This window comes from Rhopilema esculentum, chromosome 7 (assembly GCF_057945365.1).
Source record: "Rhopilema esculentum isolate cy_ngs chromosome 7, ASM5794536v1, whole genome shotgun sequence".
Lineage (NCBI taxonomy): Eukaryota > Metazoa > Cnidaria > Scyphozoa > Rhizostomeae > Rhizostomatidae > Rhopilema > Rhopilema esculentum.
The window spans coordinates 7,688,375-7,710,835 of NC_142821.1; the positions used below are offsets into that span (position 1 = coordinate 7,688,375).

At 35.4% G+C, this 22,461-nt stretch overlaps 3 protein-coding genes across 3 annotated transcripts in view; 1 reads left to right on the plus strand and 2 right to left on the minus strand.

The window, feature by feature from the left end:
- LOC135683248 (protein retinal degeneration B) overlaps positions 1–19,005 on the minus strand; it is a 36,878-nt gene extending 17,873 nt beyond the window's left edge. The window contains exons 1-7 of the mRNA XM_065198458.2: positions 18,865–19,005; positions 16,717–17,004; positions 14,157–14,205; positions 9,987–10,189; positions 7,415–7,793; positions 4,209–4,369; positions 2,794–3,055 (exon numbers count right to left, since the gene is read on the minus strand). Coding sequence (XP_065054530.2) covers positions 2,794–3,055; positions 4,209–4,369; positions 7,415–7,793; positions 9,987–10,189; positions 14,157–14,205; positions 16,717–17,004; positions 18,865–18,945 — 1,423 coding nt within the window. The 5' untranslated portion in view covers positions 18,946–19,005. The remainder of the gene's footprint in view (positions 1–2,793; positions 3,056–4,208; positions 4,370–7,414; positions 7,794–9,986; positions 10,190–14,156; positions 14,206–16,716; positions 17,005–18,864) is intronic.
- Positions 10,251–11,239, plus strand: LOC148959942 (uncharacterized). Its single transcript, XM_089109257.1, has 2 exons — positions 10,251–10,290; positions 10,472–11,239. Exons 1-2 carry the CDS (start codon positions 10,251–10,253, stop codon positions 10,696–10,698), a joined length of 267 nt encoding a protein of 88 aa, XP_088965383.1. The 3' UTR covers positions 10,699–11,239.
- LOC135683249 (uncharacterized) overlaps positions 18,865–22,461 on the minus strand; it is a 30,418-nt gene continuing 26,821 nt past the window's right edge. Inside the window, exons 11-13 of the mRNA XM_065198459.2 lie at positions 21,795–22,068; positions 21,268–21,544; positions 18,865–21,082 (exon numbers count right to left, since the gene is read on the minus strand). Of these exons, the coding sequence (XP_065054531.2) occupies positions 21,001–21,082; positions 21,268–21,544; positions 21,795–22,068 (633 nt within the window). The 3' untranslated portion in view covers positions 18,865–21,000. The remainder of the gene's footprint in view (positions 21,083–21,267; positions 21,545–21,794; positions 22,069–22,461) is intronic.

Here is a 22,461-nt window from a genome sequence, read left to right on the forward strand (position 1 = left end):
ATCGGATAAGAGCCGGATCTTTGTTCCGTCTAGCAGGTTTAGAATCCATCTTTTAAGAATCCATTGGATATATTTTCAATAGTCAAGCAGCACAGAGTGGCCTTTTCCGATCGGCAATTGTGTATATATATACTTAGTCTTAGCGTAGAATTTTTGATTGGTAGTTCGTCGAGTATTTCCATAATTCATGACACGAAAGCTTTGCACTAGCTTTAATAGCCACAAAGTAATTGAATCTCCTTGTTCCATCCAAAAGCTCGGGAATATGGACGAAAATACTTTCACGCAACCGGCATAAGATCTGCAAATAACTTGCGGCAAAGGCATTTTACGGAAAAACGCAACAGCTGAACTGCTTATTGAATCAAAAATCACAAAAACGAGCCCTTATATTTCAGTTTCGTGTCGTTATCGTAATAGAATTTATATTAAGTCTTAAAAAGTACAAGAAAGAACTGCAGCCGGGTTTCAATATTGCTAAAGGGGATTTTAAAGTGCACTCGACAGAAATAATTTGCAAGGAGTTGTCATGAATTTAAGGGATCGGCTTCTAAACGACCTTGCTATATGACGCAAAATTTAAGCATAAATAATCGGTTTATAACCTCCCAAAACAAAATTCTCGACGTAGAAACGAAGAAACTTTGAACTTTGCATCCTTGAGAAAGTCGACAATTCAAAACGCAAAGCTATTTCAAATCCTTCATAGCTCTGGGCATGTCATTCAATGTTTTTCAAAAACCCATTTCTATTCATTTCAAAAATTAGCTTGTTCATATAAGTCAAATTTTTCTTTCTATCCCGGAATTGAATGTAAAGTAGTTTGAATTAATTTACATAGATGGAAAATATTTCTGTAAGCAACACGTCGTCCTGCTTTAATGGTTGAAGGGGGAACCTGCGTGGGAGCGCTGCGACGCACCACAGGGACCTGAAGCTGCTATTTTCATGATGCTTAACAAGATATAGATTCAATAAAACCATATCTGATAGAGCACGGCATTAAACCGACGCATTTGTCCCCTAAAATTTCGGTGACTGTGTACGCTGTTGTAAAGTATTACAACGAAAAAAGCAAAATAAAACCATACGTGGAGCTATCTTATTTGTAGGATTTGATGTCCCCTTTAGTAGCCAGGGAAACATTATAAGAATAAATGTTCCAATCAAGCCCGCAGGCACGTGTATAAGGGACATGACGTTGTGGATATGGCATCTGTATTTACGTAGATAGAAATTACGTAGAAAGTTTTCTCAAAACATATCTAAAGCAGAAGTGGGCAATTTATTTTCACAAGCCACATCAAAAACCTGAAATGTGATGGAAGGCCGAACCGACGATAACTTTCTTCTGTGCAATGTTCATCCTCTCCCAATGTTAAAAGCAATAGACCAATTCGACTTACGGCCTCGTTTTGAAAAAATCTTCAAATTCTTTTGTACAAAATATTTAACCTCAGATTCGGATTAAGAGCAATGAATTTAGTCTACTTGGAAATTTTCATTATGGTATTGCTCACGATATTGATTTTATGACGACATAAAGATAAAAAATTTATAAAAGATTTGACCGTGATTGGCGACTAAGGGGGTAAAGTTTCACCCGGAATGATTTTTGCGGTCAAATCCCTTGCAAGTTTTCAAACTTCATTCCTCCATAAATCTAAATTACAAGCACAAACAAAATGAAAAATTGTATCCAGCCTAAATCTATTGTGATAAAACCAAATCTGAGCTTAAAAAGGTCGTCTAATTAAATTTGGAGAAATTTTCAAAACGAGGCCGTAAGTCGAATTGGTCTATTAATTGCACTATATTGTGACTGCTAGTGGTTATCAGATGGATAAAGATATTACGTGAATATCTATATAAAACATAGAAATAATCATATATGTATAAATAAATATAAATAATCTTGTGGTGTAGCTCAAGTTGGAAATAACGCCCACAAAAGTTCATGTTCTGATGGACCTCACGTTAACGCTGATTAGATAGAAAATTCCAAAGGAAGTGGCCTGCAGGCCGTATGACGCCCAGGTCTGATCTAAGGAACCTAGTTGAAAAAGCAATATGATATGCAACAGTTTTGTGCATCGTTGACTTCGGAAGACTTTGAAATAGCGCAATAAGATGCTTGTTTAAGGGACAGTATCTTGTTGACATGAGAATAGAACATCTGTTTTTGCTATGAATAATTTTAAAAAAACTTGGAATCAACGATCAGATATTATCCCACAGTATGGAAAATCCATCAAAGGTTTGTATTTGCTAAAAAGGTTCATTTGTGAAGGAAATCGCCAAGACTCATGCGATCTAACAAGAGCTTTCATCGCGGATAGCAAACGGGGCAAAGAGGGAGAAAGCTCAGATGCATGACAAAAACTGACACAGCGGAATACCGCGATGACAGTAATTCTTCAAAGAAGAGATTAAGATATGCAAAATAAATCTCAGGTTTTCAGCTAAAAAGCTTAAAACGGATCACAAAGATAACAACAAACTTTGATACCTTGCGGAATAAACGATCAAATCTCAAAGTCTTATGCAATCAACTGGTTCCAAATTTGATTACTTGTCGTCAGCTCTTCATTTTGATAACAAGACGTCATCAATTGAGAATTTAATAAATACAGAGTGAAATCTATTACAAAACATTCAAAAAAGAAAGTATTTTTAGAAGCTTGTGGGTGCAATGTTGCAAGTGAATAATATTGACAAATTATTTGCAAAATCTTAGCAGATTGCTGAAATATATTAGTATCTGGAAAAACGATAAGTAAATGAAAATCGCACCTTTTTCTTCAGCAAAGACCGATATCTTCCTGAGATGCTCGACAATCTGTGGACATACGGGCGGGCACTCAACCATTCTCAGAGCAGCATTATGTTCGGCAGAAGGATACAGCAAAGATGCTACTGATGAGAAAACTGATTTGAAGGTGTTAAAGTCTCTAGCCTTTGGATACTGATCGGATTCTACATCAGATACACCACCGCCATGAAAGACAAGCAGCAGAACGGACTTTGGTGACGCATCAAGGGAGTTATCTGTCATCTTAACGATTCAAAAAAATATTGTAGTTATTTTTCAAGTTTTGGTAAAGCTACGTAACAATCTAAACATGACAACATTTTATTAGGATAAAATGAATTAGAAGTCTAATACGATATATTATATATAGAAATGACAGTAATGTTATAACATATATTATATAATATTCAACGCTTTATTCTTTTTCATACTATTCTATGAACTTTTTTCTATACAGCACCATACTGTGCTATATTAAATATTAATGAATAAAGCATAGTATGAAGCTTTTAGAATAAAATACACAGAATTCGATTAAGCAAAAAGAACTATATTACACAAAAACATGGTAAAATATCATATGATATAATTTGACACAATATAACATGATCGTAATATAATATAACATAACGTGATACGATATAATATAACAAGATACAATAAAAGAAGATAAAATACAAAATAATACAAAATAATACAAAATAATACAAAATAATATAAAATAATACAAAATAATATAATATAATATAATATAATATAATATAATATAATATAATATAATATAATATAATATAATATAATATAATATAATATAATATAATATAATATAATATAATATAATATAATATAATATAATATAATATAATATAATATAATATAATATGATATGATATGATATGATATGATATGATATGATATTATGTAACATAAAAACATACCATTTAATACAGTACTGTATGATAACACGAAACAAAACTTATACAGGTAATACAAAAAGTATAAAACATATAATGCAAAATGATAAACCAAATGACATAAAAATAGCATCGTACGAAAAACCATGCTGAAAGTGAAAACACAATAAAAGAGCCGTAAAAGATTGTCGCTTATGTCGAAACAGGCAAAAATCGATTTCGACATGTCGTTTGTTCGAAGAAAGAGCAGAATTTCACCATTTAATCAAATACGTGGAAAATCGTTGCTTAGAATTCTTGACAATGAATTCTCGGTGAAGTTATTGCTTGCAGTAAACACTGCTCTCGTCGTCCACAGTTATCGTTGAGCATCTGAGGATTCAAAGAAATTCTGCAAAACGAGGCAACATGAAAAGCTTAAATATAATGAAGCAGGTATGCTTTCTGCAAATTTCCTTGACAAAGCCAATTTTTCAACCTACCTCTCTCGGTATTTGAAAATGTTTGAAGTTATCACAAGACGAATCAACAGATTGAGCAGGATAATTAAGCTCTTTGGTCAGAATACACTCTTTTTTATCGTTCTTTAGCTGTTCAACAGGTGTACGTACTGCAAACCTCCCGAAATCATCTCCAAGATCGTCTGAAAAATGAAATATCACATTCGTTAACTGTTAATGAGAGCGATAATGTTCAGGGACGTCTCAACTTGCAAACCAGAGGTTTTTGACAAGTTAATGCAACTTATGTTATTACTCCATGCTAGGCTATCTATTGTGACGCCTGGCTGTATTCCAACAAAAAACCTATGCATTTAAGTGATTTGCGACAGGATTTTGGCGCTACAGCTACACCCGTGCGCGTTGACCAATGATTCATTAATAAATTTGGAAAGCCCTTGTCAAAGGAAAGAATCGAAGATTTTTTGCAAGCAAATTTAAAATTTACTTGTCCAGAGAACAGCATAATGCATTGAATAAACAGTAAACGGTAAAATCAATGATGTTTGGTTATCAGCAAAGCAGTAAAATCAGAAAATATTTCTTATCAGAAGTTTTTAGGAGTAAATTCCTGTTATTGTTAGAAAAATATTGCCCCCTGGAAACTACTTTTTCTCTGATGAAGCCCTGTTTGCCGGGGCAAAATTCGTTTTATTTTATTTATTTTGAATCACATTGGATTCTCGTGGACGTTTTGCTTTGTTCCTGAATTTTATCTTCATATTTATACTCATTGCAAGATTCACAGAATCTGGCGGACAGCCTATCCTGCGGTTCTTACTTCTTACGCTTTATATTACTGCTATTAGACGCTTGTAATCAAATATTTACGATGGTTCCATAGAACCATCCTTATGGTTCCAAATGATTCCATATAATAAAGACAATATTACTGCTCAATAACTACCATAATACATTTCGGTATTATTTTCTTGATTATTTTCCAAAATCAGTATTCATCTTTGAGTAATATTTTCTACATATTTGAACTAATACTAAGTATGTATGACAAAAAAATAATAATTTATTTATTTAGGGTTGGCTTATTTTATAGCTGATACTTATTAACGCCAACCACATGAAAGTACATGATAATAATGAGATAAAATGTAGCTTACAAGAATACAAAGCTAACAAGAACTAAAGAAATCGCAAATCTGTGATATATTGCTTACATAATTTACAGTTGCAGTTAGGTTTTATTTCTTTTCTAGAAAATATGCAATGTCTGGGATTCTTTTATGTAAAAACATGTATTTTAAATAGAAAATTAATTAATTAATTACTTGCACGATTATAATCAAAAATTAAGAAATTAATTACACGATTAAAAGAAAACTGACAGTGGACTTCGGAACACTGAGGGACACTAAATATCTAACAGAAATACAGAACCAATAGTTGAAATAAAGTAAAGGATCTAAAAAGATAGGAAAATGTCCACGACAAGAGCAACATTTTAAGCGGAAGAAGGCAGGGTGATAAATTATCTTCTCGAAAAATCAATCAGCTTCTTGATCATTTGAAAAACGATTTATAGTCGTCACTTTTTTTCTGTAAAACATTCCCTGCTACGCCAGGGTGCATTCTATGTAGTTTACGCCGGAGATCTCCGGCGTGGACTTAGCTTTTTCCTCGGTGTAGCGGCGTGAAATTTGCTATTTGCGAGCCTTGGCGCATTGGCGTACGTGATAAATTTTCGCGATCGGCGTAGCAAAAACGGTACTTGTACAGAATACGTAGACAGCCTGATTATATTGATATGGACAGTAAAAGCAAAGCAAACTATAGATTAATCGAAAGCTTGTATGTTTTATACTTGGCGTAGCAACTAGAATAGGTTGAAATTTCTCTGGCGTGGTTCTAACATGGAATGCACCCTGGCTGCTACGAAATGATATTCTTCTGATATTTAGCTTGTGTGTTATTGTTACGGTCATTGTTTCTTGCATATGTCATTCAAGTCTGACTTCGCTATTTCAGACATAATCGTCAAAAGACCATAGAATGATACATTATGTCGAAGTGCCAACAATGTTGAGGCGTTTAAATCTCATATACAATTATCCTCAAAACTGTGAAGACAAGGAATTAGTTCTAAGTCAATCAACTGTTTTGCTTTTGCATGAAAAATGAACATTATGCGTAACATTCGAATAGCTAGTCTCTAAGACTTAATTCTAAGAATAAAGTCCAGAATTTTCATTCCATCGAGAAAACTTTTGCCCATTCCATTCAAATAATATTGATGTGGTTACACAGAAACAATGAATATATATTATGACCAGGAACCGCATAACTGTCACAAACTGTCATTCAGTTTATCAACATTTTTCTTAAGCTTTAAAATCATCAAGCTGATGCACCATAAAAATAAGGCTCTGCTTAATTCAGTATCAATTGTTCCTCAAATTTGTTTACATTTTTACTGTAAGTGCAGACTATATAATCATGTAAATAAGACAAGTTACTTTCTAAAATTAATGATAATCTGACGTTGCTTAGATAAGATACAAAAACAGATCGGCTCACACTTAATCAGAAACTATAGAAATTTGGCTTTTTACTGTCCGTCTCAAACAATGCCTAATAAAAATGTCTGCCAAGAGCAGCCTTTTTAATTATATTTCTCTTATCATTTTAGGTAATTAAGAAAAAATACAAGGGCGGCAAACAGCCAACAAGGCGATATAACATATGATATGCATTTTCCCCGTCTTCATGTTAAAACATTATAGGAAATAAGTCCAACACCTCCTCAGCTCCTTTCGCAATAACCTACCTGCCAGAAATTGGGCGAGATACCCCAGAAACACCGAATTAAAACATCATTCCTCGTTAGTCTATATCATGTAGGCCTGTCGTGGTTTGTTCAAACCAATATTAGCCAGCTTAAACTTGTCTGAGACCCCAGAACTGCCTTTGCAAAGTGGTTAATTGTTAATAATTTAATTTAGCCATGAGCAAAGATAACAAAGCTATTTCCTATGGATTTTTCTAAGAAAAAGAACCTTGCTACTTTGTTCCTTTGCAGTTTCGGGCGCAGGAAGCTATAGCCCATGTGTACCAGTCTTGTCTAAGTATCTATGGAGTCTCGACCTCTTAACAGTCACGCTGTATTAAACATTTAATATCGCTGGGTAATTGCGAAAATCAGTTAATTAGTCAAACGATAACAGCCTACTCACCCAAGGCATCCACGTACTCATCGTCACTCTCTGGCGTCTCGTAGCCTTCTTCCGAATCTTCCTCGATGCTTGTCATGCGAATTCCAAGAATAAGCTCTTCGGTTGATTGGTCACTTCTGGTTGCTTTTGGAGAGCCTACGCAAAGGCTGAGATCCACTTTCAGAGACCTTCTACGTTCATCAGAGCCTCTTCGTTCATGTCCATGCCCCTGGTCCTCATCAAAATTGCTTTTGCAAAGGTCTTTCTGTACTTCGGCCTCAAATTCCCGTATGTCATTGATTGTTAGAGAGCACCATTCGTCTTGCCACGACCAAGCCTGTCGATGGCCAACCAATACGGTCCTTCGGGCGCTGTCTTGAATGTACTGTTCAATTTTGTTCTAACGGAAGAAAAACAACTTGGTTCACAACCCATTTACCAATGAAAAACACCGTATTTACTCCAATATGGCGGAAATATGTATATTTGTTAGCAATATATATTAACTATTTCAAGACTTCAATGCCGTGTTTATCAGAGAGAGTCGTATATACTATGCTACTTGGTGGAGATATCTAACAGATATTCCTGTTAGTTTGGTAGGAAAATGTTAGAGAATTGTTTAAATCACTCACTTCTTAGAGCCTCTGGGACGTAGCTACAACTGTTGATGGAGTGGGGGGAGGGGGGAGGACCTGGGTGTATGGGGGTGGCAAAAAATAATGAAATCTGTCATCCTAGCACAAGCATACTATAAAGACATTTAAAGAAAGCTATAGTTATTAAGAAAGGAATGAGACACTGCTCCTAGAGATACTACTGCGAAGTATTGATGCAAGTTGCATCAGTAAAAAAAGAATAAATTACAGAAATGATTTTCTGAACAATAGATCAAAAGAATGCATACAAAAATGTGTTGAGAAATTCCATAAAGTTAAAATGATACAAGAACCAGAGCTTAAAATACAAAAAAAGCACGACTAGTTCAATGTTGTGATGTGGATTTTCTGTCTGATGATACAATTTGCAGCCCCTAATAGCTTCAAAACTCTGGAGCCTTCAATAGGACATCTTGGAGGAAGCAGATGCCTTTTTGTATCAGATCCGTTCTGGCAAAAACCATGTTTTCAAAATTAAACCATAAGTCTTTTGAATTTTTGATGAATTATCATCGCCCAACGCCCAAGACATGGAGAGGGATTTATTGAAAGCAAACATTTGTTTGACAGATGCGATGCCACTGAAACCTGGAAGACAGAAACTATTGAATTGAATACTCTGGTGGAAATAATCTTCATTTTTTCATTAGTTTTTTTGTCTCTGAATTACTGGACTTATCTAAAACCTCTGAATTACAGATGCACTGCTTTAAAGGATTCATGCAGACAGGAGAGGACTTGATAGCAGATTGCCTCTAGAGAAATGCAAATATGAGTACCAAAATCACTATGCCTCAGCATAAACTAGAAGCAGCCAGCAAACATCAAAATGTTTGCAACTGGATTACAGAAGCTATGCTAGTTTTCCACCTGGCACGCAGCCATATACCGCGCTGGCTGAGAAAATTGGCTGAGAACAAGCATCTGCAAAAAGTCATGTTGCACCACCAACATTACATTTGTGATTAAAGCCACAAGAGTACATGGAAACAAAGTACATTTGTAACCGAGCATGCTGTTAGCTTGGGCACTATTCTTTGCATAGATATAATTAATTGCCATTTGCTTGTGGGCCGTGATCGGTTTGCGAGCACAAATATTTAGATGTAATTGCCTATGGCCACTACAACTGTAAATATATCTTGTCATAGTTAAGATACCCAAAACTTGGTATGATGGGAGTCTCCCGTACTGGGGTGTAAATAGAAACAGCTTTCTGTGATCAAACAATTGAGCCAATTTATGTGTACATCGAGTTTGCTTGCACACAGAAGAATGCCAACGAGACCAGGCTACTGGGCAGGTTATTCACTGTGCGCCCTGTGCCTTCAAAGGAAAAGTAGGAAACAAAGTAGAATTTCAAAACTGCTACTAGCTTGTGAAAGCTCTGAAACGTTTACGCAATAAACATATTTATTTCAAAACTATCATGACCTAAGTGAGTTTATAAAATGAATTTAAAAAACATTAAATGGTGCTGAATTTGAACAAGTGCACATAAAAAGTATACCCCAAAAGGATTACTCAAGACTGTGGCAATCCAGAAATTCCAAAACTGACCAAGGTACAGATATTGCTGATCCGTATAACATAAAAGCATACAGGTCTCGTTTACAACTTCAGGGAAATACACTTACGGCCTCGGTTTAATTTGTCAGATACTAAAGCTCGGGACATTTTTTCGTCATTTTGCCGTCCTTCAATACAACCGAAGAAAAATTTTATATACAATATCTTGCCTGATGATCGCTTTAAGTGTAAAACTCGTAGTTACAGCTTAGAACTGGCCTGTTCTTTACACCAAAGCGTGTACAGTCCCGCCTAAATGGCATTGAGGATCATAGGACACACTGGCAGAACAGTAATTCTCATTCTATTCTATTTTAGACGATTTACATAAATGAATGTTGGAAATAACTACTGAATAAGAATACCTGGATGCCCCAGTATCTGAACTCGACCGTGATAAGCTTGTAAGCACACATGATCGGTCGCTTTGTATGATCAGCCACATAATCATTAAGCCAATCATCCTGAAGAGGGCCTCTCTTTGTCTTCTTGGAAATAAACAGTCGTGGATCTTCTTCCGGGTTATAGTAGTTAGAGGGATATGAATCTTTAACTGGATCGATCAAGTCTGTAATAAGATCAGATAGCTGTTAAAAACCAGTTGTTACAGAAAGGAGTCTTTGTAAAAAATGGCAGTGACAAAAGATATATCTCAGTGCATGTTTTGCAGTTAGAAAATATTCAAGATGATGCGCAAACAAGCAGAGAAAAAAGAAGAAGAAAGGTGAAAAGACGAGAAGTTGGAAAAGAAGAAAGAATCGAAGGGAAAAGCGAAGTACAGCAGCTGATGAAGAAACTGTGATGCTTTAAACATCACCAAAGATAGAAAAAAACAATGAATAATTGTCAGATGACGATAAAGAAGAAGGCGATGAAAGCGATGAAGACGATGAAGCCGATGAAAAAAACGACGATGAAAACGAAGCCAATCCAGACGAAAACAATCAATTTGACGACCACAAAGATGAAGAAGACAAAGATGATGATCACAATCAAGAGATCGAAGACGATGAAGACAAAGACAATGAAGATGAAGAAGACAAAGACGATGAAGACGAAGAGGAGGAAGACCATTAAGAAAAAGACGATGAAAACGAAGACTATGAAAACAAAGATAAAAAAGGACATAGGAAAGCAAGATTAAAAATAGTAATAACATAAAAAATACAACAGAGAAGACAAGGTGAAGAAAAATGAAACAATTAAGAAAATTCTCAAGATAAATCTAAATTGGTTAAAGAAGACGAACCTGAAAAAGAAAACATTTTAAAATACAGGATCAAATTAAGGGGAATCCGGTCGAAGACATATGTAGGATATTAGAACACATAAATACATACAAGTAGAAAACTATAAATTTTGATAAGATGTATATTGAACTAGGCAAATCAGAGCAGAGCCCACGGAAGGCAGAGAAGCAGATGGTTGTTTAGGCCTTGTTCAAACGTCGCATTTCTCATGTGCCGAACCTAATAGTGAAAGGGCGATGTGAGCGGTTGCTTGCCTAAGAAATGATTGTAAAATCAGCGGATCTTCTTGATTTCTGATACAGACAGATGTGATATATACAGCGTATCTGCCGACTTATTTCAAAACCGGTTCCTGGTGAGCAGCTAACCCGACGTTATTTTTTCTGCTAATAGTGGTGCGGCATCTTCTTTACATGTCTAAAACCCTTCTTGGTTTACTGAATGAATTATTTGTCGGTGGCAAACAAAGCAGCTAAGAGGTTCTACGTAAATCAGAAAAAACCGTAAATCACGACTGACAGTCTGAGTTTTTATGCCAGAAACATCTGAGTACAATATAAAGATTTAACTGGACGTCTCGCATAGTTATCGGATCATTGGCAATAGGAATAGAATAAATGGAATAGAACGATTTCACAGTAGTTCTAGCAATAAGATGAAGTTACCACTTATATAGAGTAGCTACTAGTTGTTAAGAAAAACTAACAATAGTCTAGAATAAAGTCCAGTTGTCTGATTGATACGTCGCTAAAGAACTCGTTGTTACAATTAATACCATCACGTTCTACAAGTCCATTTACCATTAGCTCGAATTGGAAGACCATTGTAAATAAATAACTAAAGAGGTTATCGTCCCCAAGAGCTGCTGAGGGGGAGGGCAAGGGGGCAGATGGCCCCAGAGACTCGAAGTATAGGTGGGCCTCACAAAGAAACAAATTCCGTTTACAGTATGCTTATTTTTACAAGTGAGCTACGATTACAATGCTTTCTAACTCATCTCTCTTAGTATTTTAACACAAAAATAAGTATCTGGGAAATTTCATGTATGCACTTTGTTATTATTTTTTCATCAACACTTTCTGATACTTTAAAAGTTATTTAGAGTATAAATTTTTAAGAAAGCAGATGCGTTTTATCTCTTTCTTCATATGATTCTGACAAAAGTACAAAACTTCAAAAGAAATAAAAATGCAGAGCACCACAAAGTCTCCTCAGTCCTGTGATTGTCCCTGAGCCTTTCAAATCACATTTATATTAAGAATACAAACATATTGTATCCTGTTTTCTGCTTTGAAGCATAGTTTAGCGTCGGGCAGAGCCAAAGAGAGATTACGGAACGATTTTGTAGGCCAGTACGATTTCTTAATCGAACAAAGTTGATCATTTCGTTTTTGAAGGCAGTGATATCGTACAGTACAATTATCTCGATTTGTCTGATAGAAATATTATCGCATAACATGGGTTAAAAATCCTGGTAGAGCAGCAGTGCATCTTCTACGACGGCAACACTTAGCTGATTGCTAGCTAAAGGTGGCGGCACTAGCTAAAGGTGGCGGCAATTTCGCATTAAGCATTTCTAAAATCTACTATTGTCCACTTAAAGAAAAAACTCTGTCGGCTCTTGACTGCTATCGAAAAAGTGAATCGTTTAATGAGGAATTACAGGGTCTTGAGACCCAAAATGCTGTGGTTTCCAAACCGAAATTGGCGAAATTACCATTGGATGATTTGATTCGTGTGTTTTGGCCTGTTAATAATTCATCAATGCGCTCTGTTATTCAAAAAACATCAAGCAGACAACTCTCTAAAGAGAAGTCCTTTCCCAGCCCATATCTTATCATCTAGATTTATCTTATCATTTATACTTTGCCAAATTTCAAATGTTATTGATTGTATTACTTATAGACCCTAGATGAATTTTACAGTAGATAGAAAAATTGGGTCCATAAACACACAAAACCTGCTTGCATAAGAAATTTTTCGTTTCTTCGATCTGCCTTTACCGATTTGCCCTTCTGTGAACAAAACGTAACGAATTCTGGACTTATAAAAATTAAAATCGTATACAAAATTCTATCTAAAGGCCATCACAGGGCGAAACGCATATTCGCTTAAAACTGTATAAAGCATATGATTTCTATTGGTATATTGTCTCAATACAATTGTATACACAAGCAGATTTTCCCCATAGCATCTTCTGTTGATCAACAATCTAGAAACTGAATAATCTGTGCAAAGATCATCATACGATTTATATATGTCCAGGTTCATCATACGATTTTATTCCAATTACCGATTCTGTAAAAACTAATCTTTGTTGTCGTATTAATAAAATTTTACCGGAAAAGCTTTGGCTAGACAATTGACATAATCAACGAATGGACAGGGTTGGCGGGATCTCAAGGAGCGTGTAATGGAACAGGCCAAGAGCTACAAACAAATTACAATCTGGAGGTATATTCATAATATACCAATGGTTTATAAAAAGCAGGTTTTTGGTAGATAATATCCTGTCTAGCCAGGAGAAAAGAAAGTTAGGCTGACCATCATATCTGGCAGTGATAGAAGGAAAAAGAAATAGAGAAACTCGAATTGATGAAAAACGATACCCTAGTGTGCCTTTTCGTAATGTTGATGAATTGCCATGGCAAAAGTTATCGGGGCAGGCACACGCACGTATAACCAAACAACATGGAGTAGCTTGAGTTATATATCGGCATTGCAATGCTTAAATTTTCCCAGGAGCAAATCATGAAAAACTCCTTTCGTGGAAAATTCTTATTATCTGAACATCCTTAGAGATCCTTTTGTTTTGGTAGAACTCTCGTGAGTTATTTTGAAAAGTGAATTGCTCCTCTACATTGTCAATTCATATCCTTATCATTTGTTTGATAATCAATTCTTTATGCAGACAACTTCCGATGCCTCGAACCTCCAAGAAACCAATGAAATGGTCTGAGATAGCGAATTTTCGAGTTGTCGGTGGAGGGAGGGGGGGGGGGCTATATGAAAGTATTTGGCAAGGGGAATAAGTATTTCGACTTAGCGAATTTTCGAGTTGTCGGTGGAGGGAGGGGAGGGGGTTATATGAAAGTATTTGGCAAGGGGAATAAGTATTTCGACTTAGCGAATTTTCGAGTTATCGGGGGTTCGAGTTATCGGGAGTTTACTGTATTTCCTTGTTTAAGATAGGGCAGTCTGCAATGAAGATGTCATTAAGACAATTGTTTCATGTTTCGTGCTTTGGATGGTTTATGCCATAAAACAAATAATACAAAGACTTGCCAACAGAAACTTTCGCTCTTTCATCTGCTGTGAGATTGAATACATTATCCTAAAAGAAAAAAAGATTAATCAAACAGTTTATTCCAGCTTACTCGTCTGTTCATCCTTCACAATTGACAAACGCTTTCTTCCTTGACAAAAATGTCAGAAAAAAGAGAACATTTATAATCCATTGTTCCTTCAAAGTTACCAATCAAGGTTACCAAGTCGTAAGGCTACTTGTGGTTAATTCGAATATGTAAAGACAGTTGTTATGAGCATTTGAAGATATCTTGACTGAATGGGGTTATCTTGATTGTTGCTTCTAAGGCAAAAATTTACTTTCAGAACGTTTCAGTAAGCATAAAGCTGAGTGTAGAGAAATGCGTGGGCTAAATCGATGTAGAAGTGAAGAAATCCAAAACGTCATAATCATGAATAAATAACTACTCCTCGCAGCTTTACTTCCAAAAACCGCGATTTTTATCTTGTTTCCAGTAAATAATAAATTATGAACTGTTAATTGTCGAAACCTGCAGGTACAAGAATCGTAAATTACGTAAATAAACGTAGATAATGGAGGAAGTCCTTTTGTCTTGACTTTATACACATGCTCGAATATTGGAAGGGTCTAAGAGACAGACGCATAAAGACTTGCAGTTTAAGAATAAGCAATACACCCAAAGTCTATCATAAAAGGATGCTTTCAAACACTTAGAAATATATGTAGATTTCGAAAGCACAGGTAGATGTTACAACAAAACAAACATTCTAATAACCATACCACAAAAAGTATAGGAAAGTGGAAGCATCTAAGATTCACAAAAGCTTTCTCTAATTGTTATCATAGAACAGGCCAATTCATGTTGACAATGTTGTCACAACCCGCTTTACATAAAAACCTTCAACATATATTTCAAGAAGATGGTGTCATACTACATTGAATCGTGCCTTAAATCAGACCTGCTGAACTGTACATTGAAGCATACAATAACCATATGGCTCAGCTCATGTCAAAGAAACTAATACTGAGCCTTGGTTGTTGGATGACAATTTGAAATTTGCAGTATCAACAAAAGTCATATGTTAACCAAAACTGATAGAAGTTATCACTGTGTGAGTTGCAGGGGATGATAGACAGGTGTCACTTTCAAAGGGAGCTGCTACTGAAATTAAGGGGGCACAAATGGTTTGTCAAGAAATAGAATTTGATCCTCACTTTGATGAAATATTCTACAAAAAACAATATAATCCCATATTTATGGCAGAGTCATCCCAAAAATTAAAAATCTTATTTGCATAAATCATTGGCTTGATATTAATTGATAACCTATATACCAAAATGATAGAAAACATTGGCAAAATGGCAAAAAGGCAAAAATTACATGAAATTCTACAAGCCTTTCATTAAGGATTTTCATTAGAACGTTGATTAGGTTCTGAGTTAAAACTTACAGGGTTTGAATTCAACTTTTCAAAAGAAACTTAAATGGACTTTCTTTTTGTAGCTGCAAATTTCAATGTCTCTCAAATATATCAGAAAAAGGCAAACGCTTGTGACATTTTGTTCTCAGAGGGAGGTTTGCAAAAATATCTTGTTTTTTGAATGTGGTACATGAGTGAAAACATTTCAGCTGAATGAAAAAGTCACATTAAACAGATCCACAAACATTAGACCCTGAGGATTCCAAGGCACACCGTAAAGACCAGACCCTAAGACCTAGGACCCTCAAGCACTAAAAAAGGACCTTAAACACCAGAAGGGTCTTCACCCCGATAAGACAGTATCTGAGCACAGTTAACTGTCATCATTGCACCATCATTGCACCTGGTTCTAAGGGTCTTAGGGTCTGGTTTTTAGGGTATGCGGAATTCAATTGCAGTTCTTGATTTGCTTTGAATGGAAACATTCAAGATTTGCAACTTTCATTACAAAAGATATTGCAAAGAAATGATTATATATAATTTCTTAATATTAGCTAAATTTTTAGATTTTGTTGGTATAATATAACCAATTTGGTTAATATCTTTCTCTCAATTTTAAAAATGTTCTTCAATCAAAAAATTTTCAGCTTTGTTCTAAGGAAAAACAACTTACATAAAACAAGATTTCATCCACAAATAATAAACAACAAGACACTAACTTAAATCCTGGAATACCTGACAGAATGTATGTATGACTTCAAGTAGCAAAACATTCGCACTGCTATCTACTAAAAAGATAACAGGACCTAATCTAGCATTCCTCTCGAGTGACAAATTTGATTTTGAAGCTTCATAAAATATAAACTTGTCTTTTCGACTTCTAATTGGCTTAAAAGCAATTACCATTACATTACACACCTAGCTAATTATTATTCGTACCTTTTTAAATTGATTTTTAAATTTAGTCCATATGTCTATCATGGCTGTATACAATAGACTTAACTTTGTTAAATTTGGTTTTACCATTGTATGTTTGAGAAAACATCAGACCTTTTAAGATTTACTAGATTAAATCTTTGAAGTTTATCATACGTAATTTGAACTCCTTCTGAAGCAAAATGTATAAAACAAACACCAACCACAAACAGTTACTCACCAAGAGACCTGGGTCAGAGTAATAGTAAGTTTCAACATCAAGATGAAATTTATCCATGAATGGACAGGTTGTGCGTGTCTTTGTGTATGGGTATGCATTCCAAGCTTCTTCTTCAACTCTTAAAGCTGTTTTTGGTAAAAAAGCCTTCATCCAGCCAGGAATATGACTACCAATATGATATATTTTCTTTGTGTATTGCCCATTTCCACCAGGGCCATCTTTATATGGGACATTTTCTAAAATCTCCACACGACTGCTACTTCCAGTGCTTTCGTTTTTACTCTTTTTCTAAAAGAATTCAAGCAAGCAAATATCAGTAACTAGGAACAACCACTATCAGACAGATCAATCAAACTTAGATGATCATTCAAACTTAGATAACATATATCTTCAAACACAATAACTAGACATACTTGAACATTCAATGTTTAAAACCTTGCTAAGAACCTGCAATAAGCAATGAATTTCTTTAATTGGGGGTATCTGAAGCTATATATATTAGAGTATGGAGTATGTGAAAGAAAATATTAGGCATATGAAGACTGGAAACTCCATTTCTTGCATGGACAAGTTCATTTAGAAAAAAGGAAAATGTTCATTTAGAATCTCACACATTCAAAATTTTCTGTGGTTGTGCTGAATGGCATTTGACTGCTAAATTGTTACTGCTGGTTGAGAATTTCATCCAACACCATTTGACCTTATCAAGAACTCAATACAATGAGCATGGAATTATTGATACAGATATTGTCATTCAGGGGTGTACCTTGACAATTTCGAGTGAGAGGGATGTAAATGAGTGAATTTACCGACCAAAATTCAAAATCCAAAAATCCATGAATGCCTTTGTTTCAGTGTGAATCAGTTTCATTTGTATGCGAATCAGTTTAATTTTAGTACATGGCAGTTATAGGCCACTGCACATATCACATCAGCCTACTTGTGAAATTCTCGGTTCCTTGGGCGTAGAGTCATCCTTCTTGTTGCTCATTACTTCTTTGATTTAGGTTGGACAGTTTTTGATACACACCAATATGCTATAAAAAGTCAAGATAGGCATCTACCGACAATCCATAACATTTACCGACCATCTGTAAAATTTACCAACCAACTTTCCCAAATAGTGGGGGGTGGGGGTGGGTGCACCACCCCTGACACCCCTTGGTAGGTACCCCCCTGTTGTCACTTGTTATTTACCCATAAATGTGGCATAGCTGTTATGGCATGATGGGTTATCAAGGAAACAGGCTTGTGCATCTGTTGTCAAACCTAAGAAGGCATTTTGCTTGACCAAAATGCAAAGCACACAGATGGGAAATTTGTGTGCATGGAAAATATATATATCGCAGGCAGACAACAAGGCTGGGGGTTTATAAATAATATGTTTAATATTATGCACCTATTTCCTCTGCCTGTAAATGAAGCATACTAATAAACGGTGGAAGAAATGCCTAAGACGGTGGAAGAAATGCCTAAGATACTACTTTTAATTTTCAGCTATCTTGTTGGAACTTCAACTTTTAAATCATTTCATTATATATCCTAACAGAAAGATCAACATTGAAAATTGCATTGATTAGACTTAAAAGATTCTCCTAACATACAAAATGGAAATCCAATATAGCTCAATATCCATTGCGCCATAAACTTGATAAAGCCAACTTAGCTCACAAGACATTAGAGATTAATCGATACGATAAAAAATATAAGGAGCTTCAAACAAGAAATCAAAGGTCATTTTGCAGGTAACTCAGCATAAACTCTCTCTAGCCATTGCCACTAGCAACCTGATTACAAACTTTTACTTTAACTTGATCATCTTATCATTTCAAGCACCTGCTTTTTAAGCACGATACAAAGGAGACATAATGCACACCACCATGGTTGAAAACGATCTACCGAAACAGATGTCGGACAAATATAAATCATTTTCTATGGCAGACTCCTTCCATATTCTGCCAAAACTTAACAGACTATGTATAAACAAATCTTCTTTAAAATTCTTTTACGCTTTCATCTCAAATAGCCTATCAAAGGATGCTTTGCATTTCATAATGCAAGATGAAACTGGCAGTCGGCAATGACCTTAAGGATCTTCATAAAAATATAAAAAATGAATCGCAGGAAAACTTGTATTTTTAAACTCACCATTATTGTATAAAGTTGCGCAATTCTGTATTCCTCAACTGTGAGTGGAAGGGGAATTCTGTATTCCTTTGTTAAAACCATTTTCTCTAAAGGCGCTTTACATTAGACACAAATCTTCCTGCTGGACATGTATGAAGGCTACCTACAGTAAATTCCTTTCAACAATAGCCGAATCATTTTCCTCCAGAAATTCTGACAGCTGTGTTGTTCCCGAAACTAGTGAAGCTCTCGTCCTTATATTCTCAGCACCATCGGCAATGGACACAGATAAGCATTTTATTGGATTTCTTCGCCTGACAATTGTCGTTGCTGCATTGTCACTAGGAAAGATCTGCCATCTTTAATTTAATCTCCAAACAACAACACAACGGGGCACGGGGGAATCGAACATCTGAAAATGCTGCTTCGCAGAAGTAGAATACTCTCCAGTAATTGCCCCCCCCCCCCACTAATTGATTTTTGAAAATTTTTCCGCCCACCATACTTTCACTCCAACCCCCAGTCACTAATTCTTAAAAAATAAATTGTGAACATAACAATTGTGAAAGATAGTGAACATAACAATTACAAAACATCTGTTAAGATTACTGTAGCAAATATGGATGCGTTGTATGGGCTTCATGCAAAAATTTAGGGTCATAGACATTTTGGCAAGCCAGCAATTCAATTTTTTGAAACTTGACAAGAACCACAGGCCTTGCGATTTCTTTTCGGAAATAAAGCGTCAAATCGAAGTCAGGGCTTCCAAGCAAAATCAACACCTGCAAATTAAAACAGGTTATTGTCATGTTTGGAATTTGCGACACTCAAATATACGGGAATTATTATATTCTTCGAAATGAAAAGGATTACAAGACAAAGGAAGACAATAACATTGTTTCATACATTCAGTGAGCTTCATAAATATATAATGGTTAAAACATAGAGTGCTTTTAAAATACAGAATAATAAAATAAATGTATGTTTTTCTTTTAATTATGATACTGAAATAATCTTAAGTGCTTGAATAATGGTAGATGAGAAAAAACGATGAAAAGACGGCAGTTAATTGCGATTGGAGGGAGGAGTTGAGATTCGAGCATAATTTCATGAATGGTTGGGATCTTTTGATTTGTTAATAATCTTACAAAAATGAAAGAGAACAGTAATCAGGCACCGAAGAAGCAAAAAACAGTCCAGCAAAACTGTTAGTAGGCCTCCCGAGCTGATCATGGCGGGTCTGTAACAGGCAAGCAGAAAACAGAAACAATTTGAAAATTAAGAAGGAGATATTTTTGGTCAGCCCCATTGGAAGAAAGTATGCGTTAATTTGTGTTTCTCTCAATTCCCAATCAAGTCATATGATAGAATGGAAAGTTTCACACAAAACCATGAGTACAAACTCGAATAAGGTTTTAAATCATAAGGGCAGATCCCTCTCTGTTTTTCAGGGGATAAAACATACATACCCTCTAAGCATGCACTAACTACACGTCTATGCTGCAATGGCTTTCCAAAAGCATTTCGCAAGAAAATTCTGTGAGCAAACTGTTTCTTCTTTTATTTACTCAAATCCATCACCAACTAAGCAAGTGGGTTCCCTGCATGCCTGTCAAAGGCAACAAGGACCAAAGAGTAGAAACTGACAGATAAATATCCCATAATGAAGGGCCTTATAGTTGCAAAGCAATGATATTCGGGGGACAAGTGATTTAATTCATTGCGTAAAAACATCTGCAAAAATAGATAATTTTTTGCTGCCAGAACAAGCTCTGTTCTAACATAGTCGTGGTTCGAAATATAAAATTGTATAGAACAAAACATGTCGAGAGTACAATCTACGACACTTAAATTGTTTCAAATTTTAACGTAATTAGATTTTTGTTTTCATAAAAAAGACAAAAACAATGTCGTTAGAAAAAGACTAAACTAAAAACAATTATATATTCATACTTTGCAAAAATATTATTTTCAAATCAAGTGTTAAAAACTGTGCGGTGCAAAAATAAAAAATATCGATATTCGATTGTCGTCCAGATTTCATTAATTGGTTTTTAGAATATCAGTCTACAAATTGAATCAAGTTTCTTGATGACAAGTATTGTATCCCCACGTGTGCTCACAACGATGCAATAGAAACGAAACCACCTAAGAACTCTAATCCTTTGGCCTGTCTTGCCTTTCGTTGGCTACTTTGGCGAGGCATGTTGCTGCAAGGGCAGTCCAGCCTGTTTGATGACTAAAAAAGCAAGAAAAGTCACAACATCACAGATAACAATTACAGAATAGCCACACAATTGAGTATGCCAAAAAACTGATAGTAGTCTATGCAATGAAAACTGTCAGCTTTCACAACCGTCTTTTTTCAATAAACCTACCAATGGAAGCAACGACAAACGCAATATAAAATTACCAAACACATACCTTGCACCACATCCCCTTCCGTTCTCTGCATCGAAAAACTCATAGAAAAGTACAAGATCGTTCCAGTGCTTGTCATCTTTATACCTTGCCTCATCCCCATGACAGGCCCTCTTTCCCATGTTGTCCTTTACGAAAAGCGACCCAAGGCGACGAGACAGTTCTACGGAGACGTCTTTCAATCTCATTTTGTTTCCAGACCCAGTTGGGCATTCCACAAGAAAAGAGTCACCGTAGAAATAATCATAACGTTCCAAAGCTTCAATTATCAACATGTTCACTGTAAGAAAACATCATTTATATTAAATAACAGGACCCTTGAAGACTCATTTATATCAAAGAGTAAGTCATAATGGTTTTTACATAGAAAGTTTAAGTTAACAGTTTCTCAAAGCACCCTAGAGTTCAAAAGCAGTCAACAAATCTTGATAAGCACGAGCCCCCTCCCCGAAATTTTTACAAGCCTAACTTACAACAAAACATAAAATAAATTTAATCTCTTTTTCTATTAGGGAGAAAAGGACCCTTACTTGGAAACCAGATGGGTCCTCTCCAATTACTGTTCCCACCAAACAAATAAGTGTTCGATTCAGCTGGAATGTACTCTACACTGCCGACCTGCCCGTACTCTGCACAGCTGAAATGATACGGATTCTTCTGGTGATACTTAGACAACGACCTGATTCCATACGGAGAGAGGAATTCTTCTTCATCCAGCATATACTTCAAGACTCTCTCGAGGCGATCACGTGATGGAACAGCCAGAAGATGATTGTACTCAGCGCCAGAACTCATATACGAAATCTAGATACATGTAAGTCGACATTAATTATAAAGAGGTAGAAAGGCAGCATTCTCTAAATAAGGGTGCATGGTAGCAAGATGCCTTTAAAGTAGTTCTAGAAAGAAAGATAAATTTATCAAAGAAAATGACCTCAAGTTCTCAAAACCATAGTGAGATCTTGTAAGAAAATTGCTTAAAAAGAAAGAAAAAAACATTCAAAAACATTTAAGAAAGATAAAAAGTCCAATCGTTTATTATTTTAGAAAAAAAATTTCCCTGGTACAATTTATTTACATTGATCGTTATTTAGATTCATCATATTGTACCGCACGCATTTTAGTATAAAAAGAAAGATGTTGCGCAACGTCAAAACAAAAATGTTTTCATACTTTCAGTTGGAAACATTAAGGCAA